A 21,543-nucleotide genomic window follows, 5' to 3' on the forward strand; every position below is an offset into this window, starting at 1 on the left:
ACCCACTAACCCTCAAAGGTCTTGGAGTTACATTCCGCGCCCTCCACTAAATTCTCACTCTACCCTTTCCAAGCCCTCCTACCTATCCATAATACGGAGTGAGACTCCGATGTTGCCGAGTAGCCAGAGACCTTCCTCCGCATCATTCTCTTTCTTAGCCCCCTCCCCTTCCTCTCCGTCTCTCAGCCCTTTTAGCTCAAGATGGTGGCCCTCCTTAGCTCTGTTCCATCTCCCTTTCCTTCTTCTCCAGCACCTCCCTTCCAGTCTTCCCACACTCAGGCCCGGGGCTAACCTGCTAGAGTGGACCCAAGTTCCATTTACGTCTGCCCCGCCCCTCCGCCCTCCCTAGGGCTTGGCCCTGGGTCCGCCCCTTCCCGCCCCCTCCTCCAGTTCCCTCCTTCTCTGATCTCTTTGCCCTTCCCCCTTCCCGCCCCTGTCCACTCCAACCTGCTGGCCCCTCCCGGTCTGAGCCCGGGGCCCGCCTCTTCTAACTTAGGACGCTCGCGATCCCCAACTCGGCGCTGCCATTCCGGCGCCTGCTGCCTGGGCGGCCCGGACTGCTGCGCTTCACCAGTGCGCTCGGCGACCGGCGAGTTTGGGACGTTGGTGGGTCCGTGCATCTGTCCGGAGAGAACTGCCAGATCCGCGGTCCGCGATGGTTCTGGCCTCGCTGCTGCTGGGGCTGCTGCTGCTACCCGCGCTCTGGAGTGGAGGTGAGTGCGGGCTGCAGGGTCTGGCCGAAGCTCATTCTAGCGAGCCGTCGAGGGTTATGGGGGATCCCTGGCCAGGTCCTGGGGTGCACGTCTTAGTGGAACCGGTGGGCACCGGGAGCTTCCCGTTACCACAAAGGAGGACCTTGAGCCCGGTGGGGGGCTCTGGGAGCACCCAAGTTTGAGCCTGTAAGAAATGCAGCACAGGTCTGGTGTAGCATGCACTAAGAACTTTACCCTCAACACTGTCTAGCGGCCTGGCCGCTCTTTGGCGGGATTTCTGCGAGTCACAGACCGAGGATTCCAAGGTAATTCCACGCCGCGAACCACTAAGTAGCTGCAAGAGTTGGATGTCTACGTTCGCGCCTGGCGTTTCACTGAGGCTAGGTGTCCTGCCAGGGAAAGACTAGTTCTGGCTTCTCCCCTGGGCTCTGATGAACATTGTGTTGGCACCCCTTTGCGGGGATACCTTGTGAGTGTAAGAAGCCTGGAAAAAGCAGAGGGGGACGATATGGTCCTTTCACTATTACTACTGTGGAGCGGAATCTGTTTTGTTTGGGTATTTTGTTTGGAATCTGTTTTGTTTGGGTATTCACCTCAGACTCGCTTAAGTGTTTTCACAAGCGGTTCAATTTGACATGCTGGATTGATTAGTGCAAACAAGTATGGCAGGTTCCTCCTCAGATGACACTGAGGTACTTTGTGAAGAAGCTGGAAAAAAACAAACTAGGCTTTTCCAAAAAGAAATAAAAGCAGGAGTGGGGAGTTGGAAGACTACTATAAGCAAGCACGTTTCAGGTATTACCCCTCCCCTAAAAGGTTCTGTTTCTAGTCGGAATAAGGTTTTGTCTCTTTGATCTTGAATCTGGTAGACTGAAGTTTGTCTTTTAAGACTACCCGGAAAGTTTGGTTTATGGTCTAGCTACAAACCTCGTTTTTTCCTCTCAAAGTTCATTTGCTCAAATGAGCATTTTTTGGAAACAATCCTCTCCTTGCATATTAAATTACATAAACAATTTGTAGTTTGAGGCAATATGACAATTTGCAACAAACATCAGGAGCCAAAAACGAGCAAAGAACTGAGACCGCTCGATTCTCCATTACTAAACCCTCAAAAATGCCTCAGCCTTTCTGCCAGGTCTATTCTTAATAATCCGCTGCAAGTCGGGTGCACTTTTGCTACTAGTGCTGGCGGACCATATGTCGGTTTGGAGGCTGTGAATGTGGTAAGCATGGGAAGAGTGATGGGAACCAAAGCTTTTGTTTGATATTTTAAAATCTCTGCTTTATTTTCTAAGTTTTGAAAACGTGTGATGAAGCTCTATACCTGACAGACTTAGACAACCACAGAAAGGCTTAAAATGCACTCCGAGAAGAATGAAAGTTTCTCATTTTTTTTTTCTACCTGAATTGGAACTGCTGAGAACATGTTTCAGGCATTCCAGTCCTTCCTCTCTGCTCAGCCCCTGATTCGGAGGGTAGGGGTGGGGGTGTGGGGGTGGGGACAAAGCAGTATAAGGGGCATTTGGTTTCCCTAGGGAGGGTCAGAGATGGAAAGAGGATGAAGGAGAAGTTTGAAAGTGCATAAAAGTGAAACCAGTCTGGTGACTTAGTCTGTGACTAAGATTTGTGAATCCTGAGAGCAAACTGGATTTTAAAATGGTCAATTTCTTAAACTGACACTGAAAACAGATATTCCAACTTATTATAAACATTTTTTTTTCAAGAACTCTAAGCGGTTCTGTTGCTTACAGTATTTTTATTGTGACTCCTCTTGTTTTTTGGAAGTAAGCAGGGTTTAAATAAATAAATGAATGAATTTTGTGAAGTTCTTTAAGGTAGTGAGCAAGATATAATCATTTTTAAATTAACAAAATTATGCTTTAATTAAAAAAGAATCATTTTATTTCTGTGTTTTGCTTGTGTATGTGTATGCATAGTTCCCAAAGAGACCACCGGAGGGCACTGAGTCTCTGAAATTGGAGTTACAGGTGGTTCTGAGCCATGCTGGGAATTGAACGTGGGTCCTCTGGAAAACAGTCAGCTCTCTTAACCTCTAAGACATCTCTCCAGCTCAAAACTAGGTTTTTAAGCCTTACTTCTTTTTGAAAGAATCTACAGATAGTTCTGGAAGGAGGGCTAGTGAGTCACAACAGATTGTCAGGTAGGAAAGAAGACAGCCAGATGTGGGCTTTCATAACAAATCCAATTGTGTTGTCCCCAAGTGAAACATCCTCCAATGGCTTTCTGTTCCGTGCCAGATTTCCAGATCTTGAAAAGCTTCACAGGGCCTCTGACCCCACCCCCACCCCCTTTGACTCATTTCTAGTCATTTCCCCCTGGTTACTGCTACTCTGGCCACCTCTGTGTCACCTTCCTAGCACTAAACAGCTTTTTAAAAAGTATTTGTTGATTTTTGTTTCTTGTCTATGAGTTTCTTGTTTTGTCTGCATGTTGTATGCGCACCTATGCATGACCAGTGCCAAAGGAGGCCAGAAGAGAATGTTTAAGTCCCTGAAATTGGAGTTTCAGGAAGCTGGAGACCACCAAAGGAGTGCTGGCAACAGAGTTCTGGTCCTGCAAGAGTGGTGCACACCCTTAACTACTAAGCCATCTCCTTAGTCTGATTAAAAATATAATTCAGGAGTGCATTTCTCCAAGGACCTTGACTTTGGATAAGAACAGTAGTTTCATCATAACTCAAAACACATGGCTCTGGGTTGGACCCCATCTCTATGGAGGAAATACAGGTCTGAACTCTATGGGCCTTGGGGAGGTGGTTATGTCTTAGAAGCTCTGGACTATTTTTGGTACAGCGGGACACTTCCATAGAAAGTGTTAGAGTAAATTTTTGTCAACTTGACACAACCTAAACATATCTAGGATAAAGGAAGCTCAGCTCCGGAAGATTGGCCTTGGTCATATCTACTGGGGTAGTTTCTTAATTGCTAATTGATGAAATGTGGTTTTGACTTCCACCTCCTCCCTGGGGGTGGAGGGGTGCCAGCAGGATCTTGGTTCTGCTGTGAATACCTGGGAGGTGGAAGGTGGCTTCTCTTTTAGACAGGGCTTCATTGACATAGCTTTTGTTCTTTATTTGAGGTGAACAGTGGCTCTATGAACCTCGGAGAGTAGAAAGGGATTTTCAGGTGAATGTGCATTACCTGGGGCTTAAAGTACTGGGAATGCCTCGTTTGCATGGAGAGGCACTCCAGGAGTCCAGGTGCTTGCTGGGCATGTTCTTATTGAGAGAAAGGGAGTAATTTGGTGAAACCTGTAATTTCACCACAGACTACCCGACATTCCTCAGGATGTGGGGGTTGGGCTCCCCAGATAAGGTCAAGTGGAGAAGAGGAAGCCCAGGTGGCAAAGGGAGTTCTCCATTTTGGGCTGAGCTCAGGGAGCTGTCCCATCATGGTAGACCACCTTAATAGCAGGGTTTCTCAACAATAAAGAAGGGCCCAGCCCACTGTGGATGGAACTATTACTCGGTAGGTGGTCCTTGGCTGTATGTATGAGAAAGGTGCTGAGCAAGTCATGGGTACAGGCTTCTACTTCAGTTCCTGCCATCAGATTCCTGGCTTGGCTTCCACTGACCGTCTGATTAACTTTACCTCCAAGCCAAATAAACCCTTTCTTTCCCAGGTTGAATTTGGTCAGCAACAGAAAAGCAAACTAGGACATGCTGGGAAGATGAGATGAGCAAACAGCACATTGTAAACCCTGAACCATTGGTGCTGTAATTACCAATGGTGCTCCTCTGTACTTCGGCATGCAGATTTGGTGTGGGTAATTCATTTTCCTAGACAAAAGGTGCTGAGTAGACGCTCTTCCCCCCGCCCCCCTTATTGGAATGCTTTCTAAATAAAACCTTGAACTATGAGGGTAGAAAGTCCAGATGTAGCTCCGTTGGGTAGAGTGCTTGTCTAGCGTGCACAATACACTGGCTGCAATCCCCAATGCTGCCTAAGTCAGGTATGGAGACTGGCTCACCAGGACTCAATTCTACCTGAAGAGCTCCTGGCAGGTGATGGCTGCTTGCGGAGAGAAAATCAGTTTTCTTTAGGAATGTGGTTCTCGGTTGCCCATGCTCTCGTGGATGGACCTACACTCATGTGACGCCTGCAGCATTGATTAGACTCAGCGTGAGCTGTAAAATATAAATAAAAAGAGGACGTGAACTTGGGATCCAGAAGGAGTTAAGGGGGGGAGTTGGATGGTAGATATCATCAAAATACGTTATATACATGTATGAAATTCTCTAATAATAAGTTTACAATTACACATACACTGACATATACCTATAATCCTAGCAGTCTGAGGTGTAGGCAGGAAGGTCAGAAGTTCAAGGTCATCCTTGGCTACATATCAAGTTTGAGGCCACCCTAGACTATATTAGATCCTGTTTTCCCACCCTCCTTTGCTGCAGTGATTTGGTGAAGAGACTGAGGTGGTTGTTCTGGGTGCCTAAGTCCTTTGCTACAGACCTTTAGGACTTTTCTTCCTAGTAATTCTGGCAGCAAAACCCAACCAGGAGCAGGCTTTCCCAGAAGAGACTGGCACTACTAACCCCTGCCCGCTACCTTACTTGTGGAGTAGAGGCTCAACTTGCCAGAGGAATAGCTTCCTGTCATGTGCCTCACAGGAAAGCATAAAAATGAGGTCCAATTCTGGCTCCACTTCCTACGCAGCTCTACGCCAAAGTGGGTGTGGGTTTGTTTTGTTTTTTATTTGTTTTGGTTCCGGCTTTTTAAGTGACTGAATCTAGGTCTTTCCTTTCCTTTGGCGGCCTCCGCAAGAAAATGAGCATTGTTCATTCTGTGCAGATGTGAGGGTCTGTGTGTAGACTGGGCTGTGGGAAGTAACAAGGAAGGTAGGTCCTGGGTGCGCTCTTGCTTCCCGCTTGATGGCAGGTGCTGTTGGAGATCTCCGCTAGCCAGCAGGAAGGCCCAGCCTCTCCTCTCTCATGCTGGATATTCATCAGCCCCTGTCCTTAGGTAAGTCTGAACCCCGAGGTTCCCCTTCATTGTGCCTGCTCTTTTGCCTGCAGCTGAAACACTGACGATGCATCCTGGCAGGGTAGATCCTTTCCGATCCGTGAGCTCCATTTAGGGAATAAAAATTCTGAAAAACTTACCAAGTGAGGCTGTTCTTGATCACTGGCTCTAGTTTTTGTCATGGTTTACTTGGTTTTTCGGCCTATCCCCTGGCTTGTGCTAGGTGGGACGTCTTTTACCATAGCAAGAACCCTGGTTTTGTGGAGAGCTTACACTCAGTTCCAACTTTGAGCATATGGAAGCCTGTTGGTCCCCTTCCCCTGACTTCTGTCAGTTTGTGGGCCCAGTGGATGTGTGGGCACTTGAAGTCCTAGACAGCCTCGTCTGGGTCATCTCCTCAGGCTGCAGGGTCTTAGTGACGAAGGCAGGGTGAATATGTCTTGATGATCTCATCAAGACATCTATATTTACCTCCAAATATAGAATTGTTCTTCTTACCTGTTCATTTATCATCATTTGACTCAATGATCAAAGGGATTTTCTGAAGTCTTGAGGTGATAGAGGGACAGATAGGGCAGAGGTGAGAAAAAGACCAAGAACAGAGATGCTGACTTTGTGTAGTGTGGTGGTTTGAACATGCTTGGCCTATAGGAAGTGGCACTATTAGGAGGCGTGGCCTTTTTGAATAGGTGTGGCCTTCTTGGAGGAAGTGTGTCACTGTGGAGGTGGGCTTTGAGGTCTCCTGTGCTCAAGCAAGGACACTACATCTGGTACAGCAGCTGCAACCAGATATACTACCTGATTTAGTTTTTGATTGTCAACTGTCATTCTCCATGACTCATCTCTCTTCTGCATGGGCCAGACAGGAGTGTTAAAGGGAGATGTGATGGGAACCACCACCCCTGCATCTTTCAAGTCCTTGATGGTGGCACTAATTTCTGCATTTCTTCCAGGTATATGATTCTGTTTGTGATTCAGTATTTTCTTTGGCAGAGGAAACTCTAAGGCTTCCCTTTAGCTTTTCCAACCAAAATAACCTTTTCTCTACAAGTTGGGGAGCCAATGTGAGAATTCTGCCAACTTCTAAGTATATTTATCCCAGTTATACATTCTGGAACTAGGGAAATAACCACAGGATAAGTTTAGGGACCTATTGGACCTACTGTCAATCAGACATTAGCCAAAACTTCATTAATAACCTGGCCTCCATAAACTCCTACTGGTAGCCACAATATTTTTTAGGATCTCCCAGAATCAGCATCAATTAAGAACCAGTACCCAATAGACCCCAGAAAGTCTGATTGTTTTTGTTCCCTCATTCTACACTTACCCTTGTAAAAGGCTGTAGGTCCCTCTGGGGAAGAACTGGAGAAAGGCTGACAGCAAAACTTTTAGGTGTCTTATCAAGGTCTTTCCTCAGGGGTACCTGGCCACCCCTTCATTCAAGGGGTTCCAGGTCTGCAAACTGACTCAAGTCTGGAAGTTGATTCACTGGCTGAGATTGCCTTTTGCCATGATCCAGTGTAACCTTTTTCACTTGTTTGAGAATTTTTCTGCTTACACAAATCAAACAGAAATGCAGTAGACTTCTAATCTCTTTCATACCTGGAAACACCACAAGAAATTAGCTGTACCAAAGGTCCATACGAGTCATGCCATTATAAAATTCACCTCGCCTGTGCTGACCATTCATTACGAGTTAGGTTATTTTGAACATTGTTTTATCTATGTTGCCCATTACGATAACTACAATCACCTTGCCTCTGGCCATTCAGTGCAGCCACCTGACCCCACTACCTTGAGGTCCAGCGAATTTAATTCACCCACTGAGCAGCAGCGTCTCCAACCCTAAGGTCTGGCACAAGGAAAGGGGAGAAAACAAAACTTCAAATGTGCTGGTCCCCTCTCATCATTTTGTATCTTATAGGATTCACGAAGGGCATATGTCCTGGACCTCCATTATGGAGGATTAGGTTTTACACAGTGTATCCACTGCAACATTGCAATTTCCCTGAGCTTTAAAATCCCTTCATCAGCACCAAGTCAAGGGATCTCAGGCATCTCCAACTTCTGTTTTTTGATAAACCTTTCAGCCAACCATTCAAACAAATTTCTGACACCGGTTTTTAATCATGCGAGCTTCCATATCAATAAACTCAGCTGATCTAATTTTATGTTCCTTCCACCATTATCCCACACCCTTAAAATCTGTTCCCACACATATTCCCCAGACTTCTTCTTGAGTGAATTGGCAAACTCATTAAGCTCCTTAATAGTGTAGTGCACTTCTTCATGGACTACACTTCCTACCTCCCCTGTAGGGGTCTGCTTTGCCTCAAGTCTGGTTATGGGTCTATTGGTGGACCTTGAGAAGCATCATCAGTATTGTGTTGCCTGGCATTTTCTTCAGAGAAAATCATTGCTAGTTTATCAGACAGTGAAGGCGTTTTGCTCCTCAAGTGAAAAGGGTAATATTTTAAGGGTGAGGGTACTACTTCCTTAGGTGAGATAAACCCGGAGAATCTAGGGGTTCAAAGTTCTCAGCTTCAGTAGGGTCCTCCCACACATCCCCATCCCAAGTTATAGGATCCCAAGTTATATGTCAATTAATGACCTTACTTTAACTGCTGACACCCTCTGAGGCTGAGACTTCAATCGCCGTAATTCAGCCAACCTCATTATGAGGCTTCAGTTTGATTTTTTGCAACTTGAACTCTATGGCTTCTGCAGAGAAGACTCTCTTCAAGGGCACACTTAGAAACCACTAGATTGTCTATTTGACTCTGGAGCCAGTCAAGTTTACCATGGAGCTCATTCCTGTCCTTTACCAACTTATCCAGAAGTACTAAGAACAACCAACCAGAAAGATCATTTTCCTTCCTTCCCTCCAAACTGTAGAGTTTCATATACAACGTCACCTAATCCATTACCATTCACAATTGATGGATCAAGATAACAAAGGTATTTACCTCTTCAAGTTTGAAATATAGTTTTCACCATGGGCCTTTTATATTCTCTGAGCTCTCAGGAGAGAGTAAGTGGAGAGGTTTCAGTAGCTAAAGGTGCTAGTGAATTAGTAAGTGTTGGCAAATTATAAAGGCTAGCCCAAACACCTAAAAGATCCATCCTAATACTTTTCTTCCTCTAGAACCACTCCAGGTACCAACTTCTGTCTTAGTTTGGGTTTATTGCTGTGAAGAGACACCATGACCAAAGCAACTCTTATAAAGGCAAACATTTAATTGAGTCTGGCTTACACTTTCAGAGGTTCAGTCCATTATCATGGTGGGAAGCATGGCAGCATCCAGGCAGAAGATGCTATAGGAGCTAACAGTTCTATGTCTTGATAGGAAGGCACCCAGGATTCCTTCCGGCAGCCAGAAGGAGGCTGTCTTCTGCACTGGGTGGATCTTGAGCACTAGGAGACCTCAAAGCCCACCTACACAGTGACACACTTCCTACAACAAGGCCACACCTATTCCAACAAGGCCACACCTCCTAATAGTACCATTTCCTGTGGGTCAAGCGTATTCAAACCACTACATATAGGCCAAGGACATACACAAGAAGTTTTATACCCAAAACCAAGATATTCCACTGATTTGGTTTTGGAAAAATTTTATTTTATTTTATTTTATTAGCCAAACAATGCTTTTTTTTTTTTTTTTTTTTATGGCAATTCATTTGATGTGTCTATATTTCTCTTTGTATTTAGAACCTTCCAAGATTTCTCAATTGGTCTCTTCAGAGGTACTATCTAGCCCAGCAGGATGTGGTCCATACAAAGTTAGTTCCTGTCCAGTTCCCCTCTGGAGGGACTGTCCACAACTCATGGGCCTCAGATGTGCAATTAGGTAAACGCTCTCTGATATAAATCCCTTTTCTGGCAGGTACATCCAACCTTTTGACATTGCAACACATGTAGGGCTCACTCATGCTCAGAAAACATGCAATTGAGTTATCAAACAAATAAACTCTCTCTCTCTCTCTCTCTCTCTCTCTCACACACACACACACACACACACACACACACACCATAATGTTTGAAGTAAGTTTACAATTTTATATTGGGTTGCACTCATAGCTACCTTCAGCCACATTCAGCCATGGGCTGGACACCCTGGAGCTGCTTGCTCTTGCAAGCTCTAATTACCTCAGCATCCAAGGACTCTAAGCATGGTAGGATCTGCCTTAGCCACACTCTCACCTCATTAGACACACAAAAGAAAGCCTTGTTTGTTTTGGAGAAAGTGTTGCTTTGCTATCGTAAGCTTTTGGGGCTTCTAGTTAAAGCTACTAACAGCAGGCTGGCCTCCTTTATGGGTTTGATGAGGAGTTTCACAAGCAGGAACAGGCTGTCCTTGTGGTGAATATTAGACGGGAGCCCACACTAGCCAAAGTTGCTTTCTTCCCTCACATTGCTCATGGAACTCTCTGGGAGGTGATAAATATGCATGGATTCCCATTTGCTGCTTGTATCTGGTGGCTGGTGTTCCCCGTTTTTTTTGCTCTGAATGACCCTCAGCCTCTCTGGTACACAGGAAATGAAACCAGCCTGTAAGCATTTGACAATTATCCACATGATTTGGAAGTGGTGGATGAAATTAATGTTCTTTTAAAATTTAAGAACAAAGTTTAAAAGGAAGCTCATTGGATTTAGAATTAGTTAAAACAACAACAACAACCACAAAAACAAGTTTGGGAGACCAAGATGTAGGTTCTCTTCTTGGGTTAGATTTTTGTTTTACAGGGACATTTAGGTGAGTGTGCAATGCCCATTTATCAGCAGACAGAGCAGATAGATGAGAGTCTGTGTAGAACACATTTCTACCTGGAGGGGAAGGAGATGGAACATTTTCTTGAAACTGGCCCACAAATCTGAGTCCTGGCTGCGATCAATTCTGGATGTGAGCAATGGTCAGTATCCATTATGCAATGAGGAAATGGAGATCGAGGGCAGAATATGATGTAAAACATGGATCACTCAGTTGGCTCTTCAAGTGTTGGTAGTGTCCATGCTGACTGCCTATGCTCTCCCCAGCCCCAGTAAAATATCCCCTCCGGCTCCAGCTGGAGAAATAGAATAGTCTTGAAATGCAAAGTCATCTTATTAAAAATTGTAGACTTCTCTGAACAAGCCATGAGGTCTTCCCATCAAATGTGCTGGGAGTGTGGGCTCTTGGGTTCTGAGTAGCAGGAAGGACCCTAGGTCTTCCTGGAGTAAATGGGATGGGGCATGCCCGCTAGAGAAAGCAGTAGAAGTCTCAGGGCTTGGGGGAGACTGACATCAATTCTAAAGATCTGTTCATTTAGTGTTAGGGTGTAATTTTACATTTGTGGGAGGAAAACCTCAAATGTGCTGTGCACAATTAAATGCAAGCCATCTAAGTATTTTGGCTGAAGGATAAGGGAAAAGGCGACTGGGGCAGAGGCTATCAACAGGAGGTGAAGTGAAGTGGTTTTAGTTGTTTTTATTGTTTTGTTGCTCCAGATAGGCTTTCTCTTTATAGCCCTGGCTGTTCTGGAACTTGCTCTATAGAACAGGTTGGCCTCAAACTCAGAGTTCTGACTGTCTCTGCCTCTGGATCGCTGGGATTAAAGGCGTGCGCCATCACTGCCCAGCTAGGAAAGTGAGCTTTAAACTCATCTACAAAGTGTTTGCAAAACCCAACTGCCTAGGGCAGCCCCGGACCTATGGACCAGATCTTTGGGGGTGTGGACCTGCACTGTTTGGCCATTCTAAGTCACCTCTCTAATTACACTCCACAGAGCCAGTGTGTCTAAAGTCTGATACTTGGAGAAGGCTGGGGAGCCTTCTCCTACCATCCAGGAGAAAGTGTATCAGAACCTGGCCATTAATTTAGGACTAAGGTATTTGTGCTTATCCAAGGAAAGGGGCGGGTTTCAAGCCGGAGTGAGAACTCTGGATTGGATCTTCAAGCCAGAGCCAGTTGCTGTCATGGTTTTAGGTCTAGCAGGAAGAGTAACAAGGCAGTTTCTTCTCTTTAAAACATACCGCACAAGCATGCTGTGATTCTAACTAGAGGGGCCAACCAATAAGTATCCTTGACTTTTTCTTTTTGCCACTGCATTTTTTTCTTTTCTGATCTATTATTTAGTCTTTATACTGAAGACTTGTCTAAGTAAAGCATAGAAAAGCATAGGATATTTACCCATGGCCTTACCACCCAGTGTAAGAGGTCAAAGGTTAGCAATGCAGGCTGTTTTTCACTTGTTGCAACCCTTAGTCTCACTTCATGTCGAGTTCATTAGTGGCATATAGATGGAAATGCCTGGTTTTCTGTTTCATTTTTAAAAGATAAGATAGGTTCTTATGCAGCTCAGGTTGGCCTGTGGCTTGTTATAATCCTGAGTATAACCTTGAACTTCTGATCCTTCTGCCTCTACCTATAGAGTTCTGGGATCACAGAGCTATGGCACCATGTCTGGTTTATGCAGTGCTTGCTGGAGCTAGAACCCAGGACCTCCTGCATACTAGGCAGGCACTCTACCAACTGAGCCACATCTCAACACGGTTCATTTATCCTTACAGGTACATACATGAATATGGCAGACACTTAATGCTATACAATAATATTTTTCTTTTAATGATCCATGATGTCACACATAATATCTGTGTATGGGTAGCGGCATGTGGGTACAGGTGCCTCTGGGGGACAGAGGCATCAGTTCTCCCTGGAGTTACAGGTGATTAATAAGCCCCCAATAAGCTAGGAATCAAATTTAGGTCCTCTGAAAGGGCGTTATACATTGATTGCTGAGTTTTTTTTTTTTCTCCAGTCTAGTTCTCTCTTAATGGCAATTTAGGTTTTCCTAAAGAAAAGTTCCAACTGCTAGATTAGAAGAGCCTTAAATTTTTAAAATCAGTTTATGTATATAGGTGTTTTGCCTGTATATATGTCTACACATGAATGCCTGGTGTTCTAAGAGGCCTGAAGAAGGTAGCAGATCTCCTCAACTGGGAGTTACAGAAAGTTGTGAGCTGCCATGAGGGTGTGGGGAACCCATACCTGGATCCCCTGTAAGAGCAGCTAAGTCCCCTTAGCCACTGAGCCATCTCTTCTGTCCCCAGATACACAGAATTTTACATGTGGAACTTGATGAGTTTAGGCAAATATTCATGACAAAACCACCACACAAGTTAAGATAGCCCCCAACTTTTGTATGTCTCCCAGTGAAGATAGACACTTATTTAAAAGTTGAAATGTTGAGCTGTGGGTTAAAAGCAGTCTTCCCTCACAGAATGCCAGTTCTGTGTGTCGCTTAGCAGACTGCTGTGGTAGAATATCTGGACAGAGCCATTGCGTCCCAAGGCTACTCTAGACAGGTCTGCCCTCCTCAGAGCAGGTGGTAGCTGGTTTGTCAGTGTGGTTGAGGCTTCTTCCCTCCCTGGACCTTCCTGCTTGCCCTTGGTTGTCACACATGGGACCCCTCCTGGTCAACTCTCCATCTCTCCTTCCTGGCTATGCAAACCCACTTGTGAAGGCCCTACTAAGTAAAAGGGACAATATTTTTAAAATATTCATTTTTTATTTGGGGTTTAAAATTTCCTGTGTTGCCGTCAGTGGTGGTACACGCCTTTAATCCCAGCACTTGGGAGGCAGAGGCAGGCAGATTCCTGAGTTCGAAGCCAGCCTGGTCTACAGAGTGAGTTCCAGGACAGCCAGGGCTACACAGAGAAACCCTGTCTCCAAAAGCAAAGAAAAAAAAAAAAAAGATGTCCTATGTTATGAATGTTTACCTGAATATCTGTGTGTAGTGAGGGCAAACAGGGGAAGAACAAAAGATTTCTCCTTCGGTGTCCTTTTATGTAGGCTGCCTCTAGAAGACATGGCTCATATTTAGGGTGGGTCTTCTCCCTTCACATGAGCTGGTCAGGAAATCCTTCACAAGTATGCCCCCGCTGCTTGGGTTTTAGTTGATTCCAGATGTGGTTAAGTTGACAGCCATGATTAGCCATCAAAAACTGTGACTCCACACCATTAAGTCCCGCTCCCCCTCCTGAGCAACCACCATACAACTTTCCGGTTTTGCTCCTTATGCCTGCTTTAGCTTTTTCCAGAGTGCTTGTTGTTGTTTTAAATGTTTGTTTTACATGTAATAGCCAGAGTTCTTAATTATACTTACTACAGAAAGTAGGCAAAAGTTCATCTACTTTTTGATAAAGTTTTTGAAGAGGATGCTTTGCTCTCTGTCACTTAGAACTCTAGCAAATTAGCCTTGCTAAGGCTTTAGTCTTCCAGAATTGTCACATTTTTAGGAAAATACCTATTTTCTTTAAATGATTTTTTTTTTTTTAATAAGCAGAATTCAGCTTTCTGTGGTCTGGAGTACAGTACAAGTTTGGGAACAGCATGGTAGAGAAAATGAAGTTGTGGGCTGAGGGTCTCTCCTGGGTTTTGGAAACCCACCTCTGGGCCTTTGAGAGAATCAACTCCAGACACGCACACCCCCACACACACCCGCCTGGGTGAGAAAGAACCATGCTTTCTGCCTGTGGCCAGAAAGAATTGCTTCAACATCTTTCTGGGGCAGCTGGCAGACTGCCAGAGGGGAAAGGCCTGAAAACCCTTGGTTAAATAAACAGTGTATGTTCACATTTCTTCGTGAGGAGTTGAAGGGTCTAAGTCAGCAGAATTGGTTCCATATGTTTATCATCTCCAGCCTAGGCATGACTAGTTGCAACCGAAACGAGGCAGATCAGATGTTATGCTGTTGTGGAAATACTCCCTGCCGTTGGTCTGTGCACGCCAGATCCTGCAGCGTTTACCTCAGCGCCTGGCTCCTGTTGTCAGACATGGGATAGCTCCACTTCATGGCTGCTCCAGACCGTTCATCTGAAACCCTGCTCATCATGCCCTCCTCCATCTCCCAAGAGATACCCAGTCACACTTGGGCTTATCCAATGGGTGATTTCAGTTCCATATGCATCCCCTAGAAAGAATCCAAGGCAGTTTAATCAGGAAAAATCTGAGTTCAAGGCCAGCCTGGTCTACAGAGTGAGTTCCAGGACAGCCAGGGCTATACAGAGAAAACCTGTCTTGAAAAACAAAACAAAACAAACAAACAAACAAAACAAAAAGAATGAGAAAAAAAGTAACAGACAGAGACATCATGGAGGTGTGTGGCACTTAAAGCCCTTTGGGTCTAAGGGTAAACATGGTTCTCTTTTTTCCCACCTCCTCTTTGGCTGAAAGAAATGTGTGAGGCAAGGGTGGTAAGGTTGTCATTCTGGTAAGTTCTTTATAATTTGGTCAGATCTTTGGGGCCTTACTCTCCAAGAGGATAGGAAGTTTGCCTGGTAGACTGGACTCCCTGTCTGCCCTTCCAAACATACTCTTCTTTCCACTGTAACCCCAGAAAGCCAACCTCTGGTCTCACTGGACGACCTGTGAATGGGTGCCATGGAACTCTGGCTCCAAGTAATCTCATATGCCACATAGTAGTTGTTTTTCTGTTGTTTAGGTGTGAAAGTAGTGGCCCGTGTCTCATCTGACATACTATGCTGACTAGGTCTGTGTGAAAAATCTGGCCTGGCCAACATCATGCCTCATTGGCTGCTTTACTTTCTTCCCACTGTGTGGGGAACTCTGGACTTTTGCTATCACTGGGGCTTTTGGCCTCCTGTTGAGCCACAGCTGTGACCTCTTGTAAGCACATGTGACCACTGGCCACTTACTCCCCTCTTTTCAAGCCATCAAGCCCTATTCCCATCCCCCCACTGCTGACAAAGTCTGGGGCTGTACGCTTACACACAAGCACAGCCCGAAGTCTTTAATCTCTCAAATAGCCTTTTAACTTTTTCCAGTGGTCTGAGGGCAATCTCTCTGGTGAAGTTAATGATTACTATGTACAGTTTAGAACTGGTCAGGCCAAGTGATCTCTGACTGAAGGTTATATTTTTCCTACTCCCTTTTGGAGACAGTGCCTCATGTATCTCAAGACTGGCCTCAGATTCTCTGTCTAGCCTAGGATGACCTTGAACTTCCTCTCGTCTTGCTCTCCTCCTGAGTGCTGGGATTACACACATGTGCTTCCAGAACCAGTTGTATGCAGTGCTGGGAGCAAGCTCATACGAGGCTGGCATATGAGCTCACTTCCATCCTCAGCACATGAGCTGCACCACCAGCCCCGTAGTTTTCCTCTCTTTTAATTCAGAATCCTTCCCATTTGCATAAAGTCAGACTATTCCAAGTGGAAAAATTTTGCCTTGTTTTTACCAAAAAAAAAAAAAAAAAAGAAGAAGAGGAGGAGGAGGAGGGGGAAGAGGAGGAAGAAGAAGAAGAGGAGAGGAGAAAGAGGAGGAGGAAAGCATTCAGCTCCACAACTTGGGGGTACACACAGAATGGGAGATCAGTGACCTGGCCCCTTCTTCTGAGGAAGGCAGAAGTACTGTATATACAATCTATGTGCCCCAGAAAAAGGCCTCTCAGGGAATACCACAATAACAGATCATACCACAGGGAGGCCACAGGGCTGAAAGGAAAACACAGCATGCTGAGGCAAAGTATCCTATGGCCCAATCATCGTACATACGACCCTGCACACCTATGGATTGAAAACCAAGAATACCTTAGTGGCTTGAGGGTAAGTCACCACCCCTGAATCCTCCTTTGGGCCTCCTGATATTGAGACTGAATTATAGATCATGAAGCTGAGGAAGAGAAGAAAGAACAGGCCACAGGTCCCACAGCCTGGCCTTTCAGGCTCACTCTTACTCCATCATCTGGCCCAGGAGCACTCTTCCCAGATCCCAGCATTCCCTGTGAATCAGGATCATGGTATTTAAATAACACCAGGGTCACTAACTAGGACTCTCTGCCCTACAGGGCTGTTGTCCTGCACAACCCACAGTCTGGAGGGACTTCAGATCCAGAAAATCTGCTTGATGCCCCCTACCCACTGCCCTGGGGCCTTCAGTGTCAGCTTCCCTTTTCCACCTCAGACCATGGTCACTGAGCTTCAGGAAAATTAAAATGAAGTTTCTGTTAAGAAAGTCTTATAGAGGCCAACCCAGGAGAGATCCCCGAGAGCCAAGAGCCCAAAGTATGCTTTTCCTGGGATTCACAGCTGTCAGGTACTTCCGCCATGGTCATTCCCTATGTACTCTCCCTAGTGGATGCCATTGATTATTCCTAGAGCTTGTTTCCCCAAGGCATCGCTACTTTAGAGGACCAACAAGCCAGAGTTCAAAGGAAAGTCAATGAGCACCACCTCAGGCGGGATGTGGAGAGTGTATTCCACATCTTGCCGCCATGGTCCTCTTTTCCTCTGGGTTTCAGAGAGGTTAGAGACATCTTGAATGTCAAGGCAGTAGCAGAGGAAGTGGGCTTCACCTCTGAGAGCAGAACTGCTGACTAACCATTGGGCATCCCTGCCCACTAGTTCTCACACACGGCTCACCAAACATCCTTGGACTTAACTGTGAGTTGCATTAGTCCATCATACAGAATAGAGATTGTGTGCTGGCATGGAAATTCATGGTCAGTCAGTCTTGAGACTTCACAAAGTCCCCGAGTGTCTGAGCCACTGCAGATGTGTGGGTGGCAGAAGCCTGTTCTGGATGCACAACAACAGTCCCATCATTGTCTTCTATGGTGGTTTGAATAGGAATGCCTCCCATAGACTCGAGTGTTTGAAAGCTTGGCCCATAAGGAGACACACTATTAGGAGGTGTGGCCTTGCTAGAGTAGGTGTGGCCTTATTGGAAGAAGTGCATCACTGTGGGGATAGGCCTTGAGGTCTCAGATGCTCAAACTAGGCCTAGTGTGGCAATCCCCTGCTGCCACCTGATGATCAATAAGTAGAACTCTCAGCTCCTCCAACACTATCTGCCTGCGTGCTGCCATGCTTCTTGTCATGAGGATAATGGGCTAAGCCTCTGAACTGGAGCCAGCCCCAATGAAACGTTTTCTTTCATAAGAGTTGCCATGATAGCTGGGCTGTGGTGGTGCAGGCCTTTAATCCCAGAACTTGGGAGGCAGAAGCAGGAAGACTTATATGAATTCGAGGTTAGCCTGGTCTACAGAGTGAATTCCAGGACAGCCAGGGCTACACAGAGAAACCCTGTCTCAAGAAAAAAAAAAAAAAAAAGAACAAAAATACAAAATAAAAAAAAAATACAATAAAGGTTGCTACAGTCATGGTGTCTCTTTACAGCAATGAAACCCTAACTAAGACATCCTCTCAGCCAAGGCAGCATCAATGCCTGGCCTATCTGTCTTCCCTGTCCACCCTTTAGAATACTGTACAATCTCATGCCTATATTCCATAGATGTTCACAGTGTGTCAGTGCTAAACCGTGCATCATGCAGGACCCTTAGGATGCTACCTAGAGTCTCTGAAGAAGCCACAGATGGATATGTTCAGAAAAACAAAGCAGACCCACATGGAAAGTGGACATCATACCTAACCAACTTAGCATCTGAGCCATTAACCATTGTTTGCTGCATCCCACATGTCTGTCCCTAGGCTGAGCAATGGGGAAAAGTGATGAGGACAAAGTCTTTGACTATAGGAAGCCACCATGTGGATTCTAATTGAAGGCTACGTGGGGCTTGGGAACACAAAGGCACTGGGCAGTGGGGTTCTCCTATCTGAAGCTGGGACTATGTGGTGCTGTTGAGCTGATGCAGGTGCTGAGCTTGGAACTGAGCTAGCCAGAGGCCATGTATCCGAGGGTGCTTGCTTAGCAGCATGAGCTGTGAATGAAAAGTCACATTTTCCACCACCTGCTCATCGGCCCACACATTAGAACACCCTTGGAAGAAGTGGGATGTGATTTCTTCTGCATTCACCCAAGTCGCAGCCAGATGCAGCCCACTCTTCCACACATGCGGTGTGGGAAGGACTAAATTCGCAGGGAGCTGCTGACGGGAGTGTTTACTATAGCTCCCAACTGAACAGTCAACAGTTATCTCCAAAACGGGAGTCATGCAGCAGGCCCACATCTGCCTCGACTTCCGTGAAGTCAGTAAGAACATGCCAGTGACAGTTTTGAAGGCTCATTATAGAACCTGTTCTTTTTGTCTGAGCTCACCTTCCCATTATCAGGCCACCGGAAATAATTCTGACAGGATTCTACTTCTGTGGCAACTTAAAGAGGGCAGTAAAGGAGCATTCTATAGAATGCCAAAATAGCTGGCGACGGGGAAACCTGGCACCTTAGAGTGTACTTTGAAAGCTGGGGATTGGACTCAGTTGGCTGAGTGTTTGCCTATCATATAAGATTCTCTAGTACCTCATAAACTGGGTGTGGTGGCCCATGACTGTAGTTCTAGCACTTAGAAGGTAGAAGCAGGAATGTCAGACATTCAGGGTCACCCTCAGAAATATGTCAAGTTTGAGGCCAGCCTGAGTTACATGAGACCCTGTCCAAAAAGAAAACAAAAATGTATTATACTATTATCCTGACCTTGGGTTCAGAATCTCAGACTGTTTCTGTTTTTGCATGCCCACTCCCTTTATCCACACTGAAGATTATGCATTGCTCAACTGTCAGGCACCATTTACACACATGGACAGCACTGCAGCTGCACCCCAAAGTTGTACAGTCCACATCTCACCAGCCACCAAGAGAGGCCTGGTCCTCAGTACCAAGCCTTGAAAGTCAGCACTTTTCAAGTGCGAGGCAGCAGCAGAGTTGTAATAGCTCACCATCAAAGGAGAAAATAATAAAAATAATAGCTAACCTTCACTCTGAACCTGTGAGCCACACATGGTAATCTATAACTCCTTTATTCCTAATAGTGGCCCTGGAGACTCCAGTTTTGACATTCCCGTTTTTCCTGGGAGGAAGCAGTGCAGAGCAGCTCAGCTCAGGCTGCTGTCTCCCCATTAGCTCCAGGACCTTCTGATGCTCTGCTTTTTGGACACACATATGCCTTACTTTCTCAGATTGGACTGTGGGAGCAAATGTTGATGCCAAAACGTTATCTACATAGGTGCCAGAAGTCAATATATTCAGGCAACTTCTTGGCAGTCACACATGGAGATGAGTTGTCTTCTGGGCCATCTGAGTATGAAAAAAGTGCAGGCTGAGTGCAACTACTGCCTGACTCAGGGGTGTCCCAGAGATGGGGAGTCTGCCCCCACTCACTTAGCAGCTTTTTGCTTATAACACCTTGGCTCATCTAAGGCTGAAAGCTACAACAACCCCAGATTGTTATAAGAGGTTGTCTTGCAGGGTTGGGATTGCAAAGTAGTTTCCATTTTATGTGATTTTTTTTAAAATAACAAACTAGTGGTGCCTTTAAATTAGAAGAGCTTGGTGTTAAGGGATAAATTATGTAATGGAGGTTAGCACCTATTTTTTCAGCTTTTAAGGTTTGCCTTCTGAGAAAGAGACATACATCTAACTGGAGGAAAGCAATTACTTAGACAAAACCTTTGACCCCTTGGTCCCATGGTGCTTGAAAAATAGGAGAGCTGTCATTGCCTCTGCGCACAGTGAGGAAGTTCAGTCTTCCCTCTGAAGGTCAGATGACTGAGTCTGCTAAAACAAACTGCCGACAGATAGACATATTAGCAACAGAAAGAGCATATGAGAGGCTGGGGATGTGGCTCAGATGGTAAAGTGCTTTCCTGGCATGCATGAAACCCCAGGATCAATTCCTAGCACCGCATAAAACCGGGCATAATTCTAGCACTCAAGAAAATAGAGACAAGAAAATTAGAAGTTCAAAGTCAGCCTAGGAATTGGAGAGACCTGGATGTCAACAGAAGCAGGACTGGTTTTTTTGTTTGTTTGTTTGTTTGTTGTTGTTTTGTTTTTTGTTTTTGTTTTGGGGAAAAATGATATGTTTCCAAGAAAGGAAACTCAGCTGGGAATGGAGAAGTGAGAAGAAGGTTTAGAAGCTTGAATGGCCACCGCCATGGCCACATTGAACAAAGGGTGGGGGCATTTGTGTCACATCAGGCTCTGGGGGTCATTTACATAGAGTGGGATTTCTCAAGCATACTGTGACTTCTATTTCTGTTTTAGAAATAAGGAGCTGAGATATGGCTTAGAGGCTAAGAGCACTGGCTGCTCTTCCGAGGACCTGGGTTCAATTCCCAGCACCCACATGGTAGCTCACAAATGTCTGCAACTCCAGTCCCAGAGGATCTGACACGATCTTCTGGCCTCCGCAGACACCACACACACAGACATACATACACACAGGCAAAACACCCATACATATAAAAATAAATAAAAATAAGAAATAATGTGCCTGCCCAGGGAGGAAATGACTATACACACTCTGAGATTAATTAAAGAAAAGCTCTTTCCTTAAGCGCCTGGTTGTCTGGTGCTAATGCCCAAATAAGAGTCAACCTCAACGGAAGAGTTCATTAGCTTATGTAAGATGCATACCTTAGCTCATGCATTTATCATGCTCTGACATCCTTAAATCTCTTTTGGGTCTTAGCCTCAGGTTCCACTTCAAACAGTTTAAATGGAGGCAGGAGTCTGAAAATCTGGCTACTTAGGCAGATAAAGATATCACAGTAAAGATATCACATATTCCTAGACTTATAAGTATGCTAGTCTTGGTCTTTTTCAAATAGTTGTTACTTAGGGTGGTTTTTCCACCTCATAGAATTATTTTCTTTCTGATACTAGCAAAGGGGACTTAACGATGGTTGTGAACCCTACATCCTGTCCATGCCCCTTAGAGATGAAAACCAGGTCCTAATGGCTGGTCATAAGTCATTGCTGTCTCCTTCGTTGTAGGAGGCTGAGCCTAATGGTTGGTCAATCCCAGTGAATAAACATTTACATCCTAACATCCTAAATTTCACTTATCTCTAGCAGGCCTGGTTAGCATAGTACT

At 45.4% G+C, this 21,543-nt stretch overlaps 1 protein-coding gene across 1 annotated transcript in view; it reads left to right on the plus strand.

Moving 5' to 3' along the window:
• The first annotated feature begins 484 nt into the window (after window positions 1-484).
• Mertk (MER proto-oncogene, tyrosine kinase) overlaps window positions 485-21,543 on the plus strand; it is a 99,896-nt gene continuing 78,837 nt past the window's right edge. The window contains 1 exon segment of the mRNA XM_034494690.2: window positions 485-713. Coding sequence (XP_034350581.1) covers window positions 656-713 — 58 coding nt within the window. The 5' untranslated portion in view covers window positions 485-655.

Source organism: Arvicanthis niloticus, chromosome 2 (assembly GCF_011762505.2).
Source record: "Arvicanthis niloticus isolate mArvNil1 chromosome 2, mArvNil1.pat.X, whole genome shotgun sequence".
Lineage (NCBI taxonomy): Eukaryota > Metazoa > Chordata > Mammalia > Rodentia > Muridae > Arvicanthis > Arvicanthis niloticus.